The sequence below is a fragment of the Musa acuminata genome, chromosome BXJ1-11 (genome assembly GCF_036884655.1).
Source record: "Musa acuminata AAA Group cultivar baxijiao chromosome BXJ1-11, Cavendish_Baxijiao_AAA, whole genome shotgun sequence".
In the NCBI taxonomy this organism is placed as follows: Eukaryota; Viridiplantae; Streptophyta; class Magnoliopsida; order Zingiberales; family Musaceae; genus Musa; species Musa acuminata.
In genome coordinates this window covers 4,095,646-4,104,742 of record NC_088337.1, presented here as the reverse complement: position 1 = coordinate 4,104,742, position 9,097 = coordinate 4,095,646, and the positions used below count along the sequence as shown (strand labels likewise).

General features: G+C 39.8%; 1 protein-coding gene across 1 annotated transcript; it reads right to left on the bottom strand.

Moving 5' to 3' along the window:
- Positions 1–314: 314 nt before the first annotated feature.
- LOC103970443 (homeobox protein knotted-1-like 1) lies at positions 315–6,287 on the bottom strand. Its single transcript, XM_009384221.3, has 5 exons — positions 6,072–6,287; positions 5,855–5,965; positions 5,565–5,748; positions 953–1,197; positions 315–821 (listed from the first exon to the last, which is right to left on the bottom strand). The coding sequence occupies exons 1-5, from the start codon at positions 6,285–6,287 to the stop codon at positions 633–635; spliced, it is 945 nt and encodes a 314-aa protein (XP_009382496.2). The 3' UTR covers positions 315–632.
- Positions 6,288–9,097: the final 2,810 nt, after the last annotated feature.

The window sequence follows — 9,097 nt, the reverse complement described above, 5'->3', positions numbered from 1 at the left end:
GGTGCCAGCTGGCTGAAGCCTTTCTTTTCCTTGTTTCCTTTCTCCAGAAACATGGCTGAAGTGCATCAGTTTGTGAACTGTTCCCACCATGCTTAATCTGATGACAACTATGTCTTTTTTTTTTCTAGGTCTAGAGAATTTAATCATCAGATCAAAATATAATATTCACAGAGGCAGTAGAAAGGAATTTGGATTTATTTTCACAAAACTCAACTTCCTTTTAAGGTCTTAATGTCCCCCACAATGTTGTTTGATGCCACATGAACAATGCAACTCTTTGCTGAGTTTAAAGTCCACCTGATAGCCACATGATATATATACAGTGATACAGGAAACCCTGTCTACAAGCTCTTCATAATTTCTAGATTTGAACATTCAAGTAGTCCAAACTTAGCAGGCCTCAACAACACTATTTGAGGCCAATAAACAGATGAGTACATTAATTAGCAGGGATAACCAGAACACACATCACAATACAACCAAAAAGAAGGCAGATATAGCCTTTTACCAGTTAAGCCATTATCCACTCTATGATAAATGCATAGCTAGCAATTCTATGCAACATCCTTCACATAGGAATCATGAGCAGCAGCAAGTGGCCCAAAACAAGCTTGTGAACTGGATCCAATTGCTCAAGGACCAATTGCACCCCTGTCAAAGTACAACATGGTCCCACTGGATCCACCACTCACCCCCTCCATCAGCGCGTATCGCATGTCATCGGACGGCTTCCAGTGTCTTTTTCTTTGGTTGATGAACCAGTTGTTGATTTGCTTCTGGTCAAGGCCTGTCTTCTCTGCTAGCTTTGCCTTCTCCTCTTCCTGCACATACCATTCCCAATAAGTTAAGCCTCATTACATGATAATCTACCATAAAATGACTGTCACCCCGAGCTAGTAACGAAGAAGCTGAACAAGAACTTTATGGGACGAAGAACTCAGTTAGAGATTACAGTTGGATACGGCCATCTGTAGTGAGTGTTCCACCAGTCTAATAACATCAAACGTGCATCCTTCGGTAGCTTTCCCTTCTTCCTCTTCTTCAAGAATTCCTTGCGCAGATTGCTCAGATAGCCACTATACTTCTTCAGCAGCATCTCCTTCAATTCTTGGTCGGCCAGGCGTGAACCGCATTCCTGGCCTTCGGATGTTTCCAGATCTCCACAACATAGTTCTTCAGAGGATCCAATCATTTCCTCTGAGAAATATACCCATGAGTGTCAAATCATGTTATAAATATGACCATAGTGAACACATAACAAAATATCAAACTACAATGACACATCTCACAACTGGTCAGATACATGTATTTGACACATACATACAACACAAGTCCAATATAGATGCTGGTCACAGTTGAATAAATAAATGACCAGTAAATGCATGATCACCAGTGAGAAAATTCTAATATATTAAACGACTTAAGGAAATAAAATGCTCAAATAGAAAAGCCAATAATCGGTTAAGATCTGACATTAATTAATTCATGCAATAGCTCTAAGCCAAGAATGCACACCAGAGAATTTCTAATTGGCACTAGCCATCAAACAACAAGAAAAAAATTAAAGAGAACCAAAGTTATCACAAGAACCATTGAGAACTCAACCATATCATGGTGTGCGCATCACAAGAAGAAAGAAATCATATGTGGTCCGCATGAGCTAGAGGAATTGTTTGGACACAACCAATTCCTAACAATCTCCAATTCTAGTTCCTATTTCACTCGACCACATTTTCTAAACGAACCTGATGTTTGATCCTCAAGAGCAGCACATTCAGACAAAAATTAGCAAGAAACAATGAAGCAAATGCATGCGTCAAAGTTTTAGACAGTTTGATATCCATCACATCACTAATAGGCGAATAGGATAAGATCCTTCTTGTTTATCCATTGAACAATTCCAAAATGTAAGCCAATACTCGTAAGGCTAAATATTCCACAAACACTAACGAAAGCATGTCTAACACAAAAATCGCAAGTATTAAAACATGCTATAACAGTACTAAGACATGAGCACCCTTAACCAAGGCCATGATTGGATCATAATTTCCCCTAATTTAAACTGTTTTAAGATTGCAGTGAGAGCATATCAGATCACCATGATTGACAAAATGCAGAACAAAATATTTAAATAACTAATAAATTTAGAACAGCAAGAAAAAGTATGTTATGTTAATATGATAAATGCTTGGGTTAAATAAGATGATGAATTTTAAAGATGTAGATTTAATGGTTGATACATATTACGCATCTATGCTCCATAAAATGTGTATCCATCATGGAGAAGTTCACCCGATACTAGATATTAGACTGAGTAAACACAGAAAAGGTTCATGAAACCACAACAAAAGTGACTGTTTATAATTGCTTTCTGCAGCCTTTTGTACTAACAAAAGAGAAGAGCAATCAATTATTATAATCCTCAACAACTATTAAGTCATAGACAATTTATCAGTCATGGTAAGATGTACTCTCAATGCAAGCTTAGGACAAGGTGGATATGTCAACATTAGCATCACTATAAACACAATTGCTCAATGGGATCTATTTTTCTTCCCACGAGGGAAGCTATAGATCGTAGGATTATTCTGAAAAGGAAATAAAACTCAATAATAGAAAATAATTCTAAAGCATGAACCTCAAGAGCAGCATGCTTGACAATAATAAACAAGAATAACAGATGCTAATTGAGCAAAGGAATGCATCAAAGGTGCAGGAAAGTTTGACATACACCATATCACAAAAAAGACTCTTTTCTAGGAAATCACACGAATGTTTCTTTGATTTATATGATCCAGTTAATTACAAAGTGGCATTGATATTTCGCTTAAACTAGCTTGGACAGTTTAAATAATTGCTTGTCAAATAACTAAAAATATGTGTCGGCTCCTCAATTCCACAAAGAGGCATAACCCTGAAATCTGAGAGGTCTCCTAAGTTCAGCATGATATGATTCAGAGGTCATTGCACTTCCTAACCATGCACTCTGGCCTCTGCCCCTCCACATGGTGAAATGAGAAAAGCTTATAAACTATTGAGACAGACACATGAAAGATTAAAGGAAAACCAAATTTTAGAATCTTCAAATGTATTTTAAAGTTTTACCATGTAGATATAAATAAACAATTTTATCACAAAATGTAGGCATTTGGGATTCTAATTAGGATATGTTCTTAAAAAGAAAATATGGAAGCCTCAACACTCAATATGGCTTAAGAAGAAGGTAATCATGATTGCAAGAACATATAAGCACATTGTTCTTTGTTTTTGGGGAAAAACCAAGAGATATCATGAAAAAGAGATCCAGGAAAGATGGTATACAGGACCTGTCAACTAGGAACAGATTAAGCAAGTATGCAACATAAGAACAGATGGCTATTTTCATCTCAAGATTAAACAGAAAAACTGGGAATTCTTGACAGACAAAGACATCCATACATCAAGAGACACAAAATTAGAAAAAGGTTAGTGTGCTCATGCATGAAAGAGATATATTCATCAGTTAAATCGGATTTTAGAAATGCCATAGTGAAAAGAGACTTTCAGATGTTGTCTCAATAAAAATTCTAATTCTGTCAAATTAAGCAAACTTGCAAGTGTATTTTCGGCTCCGGATCCACATTGAATCATATATTCTTTCCATAGGCATTTTGATTTAATTGGACTTCATTTTCTGCATTATAGATGTAGATCAAGTGTCATTTCCATTTCAACAGTGAGCTTTGTTTTCATCTAGTTCTGTACAATACAGCAAAAGACACCTTATAAATCGTAGTGATTAAATAAGTTATTACATTCTTGTGTACTTTATCATGTTCGACAAGTTTGAGGGATTACGAGTCCATTGAACTCTGATGCACGAGAGGCATGGGGAAGTGAGCAAGGGTGTCACTTTCCCAATGATAAGAAGGATCGGTGATGCCTGGCACAAGGCAACAGCACGGAAAAAATATTATTTCATGGGCAAAATTAGATGTCATTATGTGGAGGTAAAAGAAAGTACAAGTATTAGGAAAACAGTTCCACATCATTTACGTGAAAACTCGTCGAATCTAACATTTGCCTGCACATCATTACAGAGTCATTCAGTTTAAAGTGGATGCAGACATACTAAATTAAACACTTGGACTACAAAAAATATGCACTCCAAATTTCCACTTTTTCTGGTTAGATCAACATAGAATAATAACAAGTTTGTTCGACTATCAAATATGGATGACCTTTTGCTATTAAAGATCCCAACTAATGATTTGTAGGTTTGAACGGTAAGATTGCCAATACAATCGCAAGGGGAAAAGGGTTTTCTTATTTTGTTTCTTGTGACTGCGGAGAGAGAGATGTAATCACTCATAACTTTCACAGAACAAAACAAAATAAATAGTTCCCAACTTACTTTCTATAGCATATGATAAGTGATAGATAATGTGATATCTACCCAACATATTAGGAAATTCTTAAGAATCTTTACATGATGACCATAAGATTGCGGCCACTCTTCCCAAGAAAAATGCAGTAAAAAATTTTCAACAAATAGTGATTTGCTGTAGTTTTCGCACACTAAATTTATGAAAACAAGACTTTTGATGGAAATCAAAAGTCTAGTTTGTCTGATAAAGATGCATTACGACCGGTAATCATCATGATAATCCAACCAATGTTGTTCTAAAACTTACATCCAACTACAGTATGGTAATCCGCAAGACCTCCCAGTAAATTCTTCATGATTGTTCTTAATATCGTCAACCTTCGAGAGACTTTAATTTATTGTTTATCCCTTCGGCAAACATCAAAGATGCCACTTAGTCTAATAAAAACAGGTGGTTTACATCGCATGCCGGTACAGATAATAATAAGATCAAATCAAGAGACCCAACTCTTATTACAGATTAGGCAACCACAAAATGTAACTAAGAAAAACCCTAGTAAGTGATTCCACAGAAGATTCAATAACATGCCATGTTGAACAACTCTAACGAGGTCAACTGTTCTTGGATGGGCAAGCATCAAGCTTTTGGCACACCCAGTGACAACATAAAATACAGAAAAGAATGCTGCAGACACATTGAGCAAAATGAAATGAGTCCTACAACAGTGATAGTAAGCAGTATCTTTGATGAACACTGTTACACATTGATATATTGAGCTAATGAAGAATGATAAAGAGATAAAAAAGAAGCATTAGAGCAGCCATGGAAGCTGCAAAATCTTTGGTCAACTATCTTAAGATGAACTCTCATCTTTTTTTCTTGGCTTGGAGAGAAGGGAATCCAAAGCCGTACCATGATCTCAATTCTTCTTTTCGCAATAGGAGATTGATCGGACAACTCGTTCACGACTCTGGAAGATAAAGAAGCCAAGGCAGGGAGAAAGAAGACCTACAACGTTGGACCGATCCCTACGCCATTGCCTATTCTGACACTGCTGCGCCCCAGTTGCATGGACACGATTTGACTGCTCACTACCCCAACCCTACCACTCCACCTGCTCTCTCTCTCTCTCTCTCTAATTCAACGCACCGGCCCCTTCATCTTCACACCAAGGCTTAAATAATGATTAGCATTTACCGGAAGGAGAATTGCCGGTGGCCGCAGCGGCGACAGCGGCAGCGGCAGCGGCAGCAGCAGCAGAAGAGGATCCTTTGCATAGTTTGGTGAGCTGCATCTCGATATCGTTGAGGAACGAAGCAGCCTCGTCGAAGGGCTTCAGGAGCTCCTCCTTGTACCGGACCAATACATGACAGTATGATTCCTGCAACCAAAGCCTAAATCACCCGTGGAGAGAGAGAGAGAGAGAGAGAGAGAGAGAGAGCAGTAGTTGAAATGATGTAGCAGCTTGTTGGAGTCCTCCATGTTACCATGAACTCATCCAGCTCCGGATCAGCTCCGATCTCGCCACCGCCCATGCTGGAGTACCTCTCCCTCCCGATCTCTTCCAAAAGCGTCGCCACCTCCGGCGGCGCCCCCACCTTCGCGTGAAGGACCGACACATCACATGTGATAATCCATCAACAGCTCTTAGATTCTTCCCAATCTTTACGCTACTGTTATATATGTGCATACGAGTACTAATACCTTCTGACACTCGATGTAGGCGGATAGAAGAGAGGGGTAGCGAGGGTGGTTCGCGATCTGAGCTTTGATCAGATCCGTCAGATCCGACCCACCGCCGCCGCTGCTTCCTGTCACCTCCGACGCCTCGCTTGTCCCCTGGCAGCTGGACGCCAACCCTACTGCCGGCGTCTCCCCTCCCCCCAGTATTCCCGGATGTATGCTGAACAGATCTTCCATCCCACCTCTGAGATGTTGCTTCTAATAGTAGACGAATCAGCACGATTAGGACAAGAAGAACAAGGTAAGTGCACGGAGGAACAGATGGCGCACAGACTTACCAAAAGGAAAGATAAGGATAAAGCCGGAGATGGAGGAGTCAGGAAGAATCAGGAAGCCCAGAGGTGCTAAATATAGCAGAAGGTTGCTAAAGCTGGGAAGAGAAGAGATGAGATAACGAGCGAGCCCTCCACTTCTGGCGACGGCGAAGCGCAGCTTCCATATGCCACTACTACCGCCGCTGGGGAGCAGGAAGAACAAAGCAGGAACAGCAGCAGCACAGAAGAGCAAGTCATCTCCCACCTTTTCCTGTCTCCTTTGGCTTCAAATAAATAAAAATCAATGGTCTTTCTAACCAAAACAATTGGTAGAAAACACGAGAGAGAGAGAGAGAGAGAGAACGGGGAGGGTGCGCACGTGGAAGCACGGTCCTTGATGCAACCCAACAGTGGTAGGAACAGTGGGCGAGAGGAAGAGGCCGAGGAGATGGGGAACGGGAGCGACCGCCCGTATTTACAGCCGTCCCATCATCATTGACGGAGACGTCACGTCCGGCCACGCGTCCGGTGGGCAGCTGGCGTCGGCCTGATCGGACGGCACCGGTGCCCCCCCCATGGGGAACTGCGTTGGTCGTCATGTGAGCCTCTTGTACCAACCTTTCTCCTTCTCCCCTTCCCTGCCCTCGCGCGCCATCAACAGCGCGTCGACCTGCTGCTGCCCCGTCCGATCGGTTTTCCCAGCCTTCTAACGCATGGATACATGCCCGCTTCCTCCCAGCATTCATACAAATTCCTTCTGTTCAGAAAACTACCGATGATTTCTCCCTTGGCAACTACGAATAATAATAACACACGATCCAACTTCTACATACTTATAATCGTGCGTATGAGCGAGAAAGAGACAGAGACAGAGAGAGAGAGAGAGAGAGAGAACAGTAAACACTGTTGGCCGAGGAACAAATCAGCAGGGGTGGAAAGCAAGAGTCCAAGCCTTGCCTCGCGTCATAATTTGTGCGGCGGGTGCAGCAGAACTCGAGCGAGGACGCGGTTTTTTAGGGGGAAGCCTGGTTTACCTCCCTGGACTTATTCTAATCTCAGGCTCACCTGGAAGCGGAGTTCGCTTTTTCCCACCGCAGTACTTCTTGTGATCCATTCGAGGTAAAATCCTTGCCAGCAGAAGGAAAGAGAAAGCCCAATTATAATGATTTCTTTGGCTGCTCGATAGGTTTTACGAACTCTGCACTCTTCGTAGCCGATAGCTCCACCTGAGACTCGCCGGTGTTTCCCTCAGTATTGGGGCCTTCCCTCTCTCTCTCTCTCTCTCTCTCTCTCTCTCTCTCTCCGAAAGAGAAAGCGCAGTTATAATTATTTCTTTGGCTACTCGATAGCCATACGAACTCTGCACTCTTCGTAGCCGATAGCTCTACCGGAGACTCGCCGGTGTTTCCCTCGATATTGGGGTCATCTCTCTCTCTCTCTCTCTCTCTCTCTCTCTCTGAGCACCTGTAAAGAAGGATGATTATGTTAGGCCACTAATAATCAAATTCGAGTCTCAAAAATTTTTGGAGTTTGATTAATGTTATCGCAATAAAATCATGCTGATGCATTAATATTTATGTATATGGTTTATAATTTTATAAACTATAAAATGGTGATGAATAGAAATATCATATCTATATCTCTTCTTTTTTTATTTCATTATACCTTTTTTAAAGAGCTAATTAGATGTTACTTTTTATACTCGGACCTTATTAGTATTGTGATATTTGTACTTTAAAAAATTTATATTCTAATCCTTATAATTTTAAACGTAAAACAAATAATCTCATTTGTTGTAGTGACAAAAAAAAACGTAACACGTGACATCATATACAGTTGGATCGATACAAAATTTATGAGCAAAAAGATAATTTCAATATCCTTTACGTTTGCAACATATGTTAAAATTATCATTTACCAATAAAATTATAAAAAATAGAAAAGATATTAAAATTATCTTTTTTTTCACTTTCGCCAAATTAAGTACGTGTAAGATCACATGTTATGTTTTCCATCAATATAGCTTATGATGTTAAGATAAATAAGATTATTTATTTATTTTTTTAAACTTTGAGGATCCAGTATAAGTACTACGATACTAATGATAACAGTCAAGTTCTCTCCAACTACGTGATGAGATATCGTAAAATTCGAGTAGTCGTCAAATCCACAAATCACCCAACCCAATGTTTACTCTTCGATCGCAGTTCCAACTAATATATTACATTGTCGTCTTGATCATCCCTCAACTTTTATTCAACTAATAGGGTCTAAATACAATGTATAATATATAATTAGCCACCTTTTAACGTAAGATGCATTCATTTAATTTTCATCCAAGAATTACTAAGCCACAATACTTTTCTAAAAGCCAACACATACACTGAACTGATCCGATCCGATGGATCAGAACGCCAGCCACAGACCTTCAACGATTACAATCCAAAAATAATCATTTATATCGTTCAAAAGAAATTAAATCAATAAGGTAAACACAGTTCATATGAAATAATACCGATTGAATCTAATTTTTCTTTACTTCTAATATCTGCTCGTACTCATTCCAGCGAGACTAATGATCACTTGTGAGACAAAGCTGGTGCCTACAGAAACTCATGTTACTCCTATCCGAGCTGTTGCCTAAGGGAAAACATTCCCGTGCTATTAAATATAGTCCCTAATTTAATATTTAGTTCATTTGTTTGCCTGTGGATTTTGCACCCAAAATGGGTC

What these genes read in the sequence shown, in the direction of transcription:
- LOC103970443 (XM_009384221.3), bottom strand. Translation starts at nt 6,287, where the DNA reads ATGGAAGATCTGTTCAGCATACATCCGGGAATACTGGGGGGAGGGGAG. An exon ending in CGGAGCTGGATGAGTTCATG is followed by an intron (nt 5,749 to 5,854) that starts GTAACATGGAGG and finishes CTTTGGTTGCAG; the next exon opens with GAATCATACTGTCATGTATT. An exon ending in CACCGGCAATTCTCCTTCCG is followed by an intron (nt 1,198 to 5,564) that starts GTAAATGCTAAT and finishes TATATTTCTCAG; the next exon opens with AGGAAATGATTGGATCCTCT.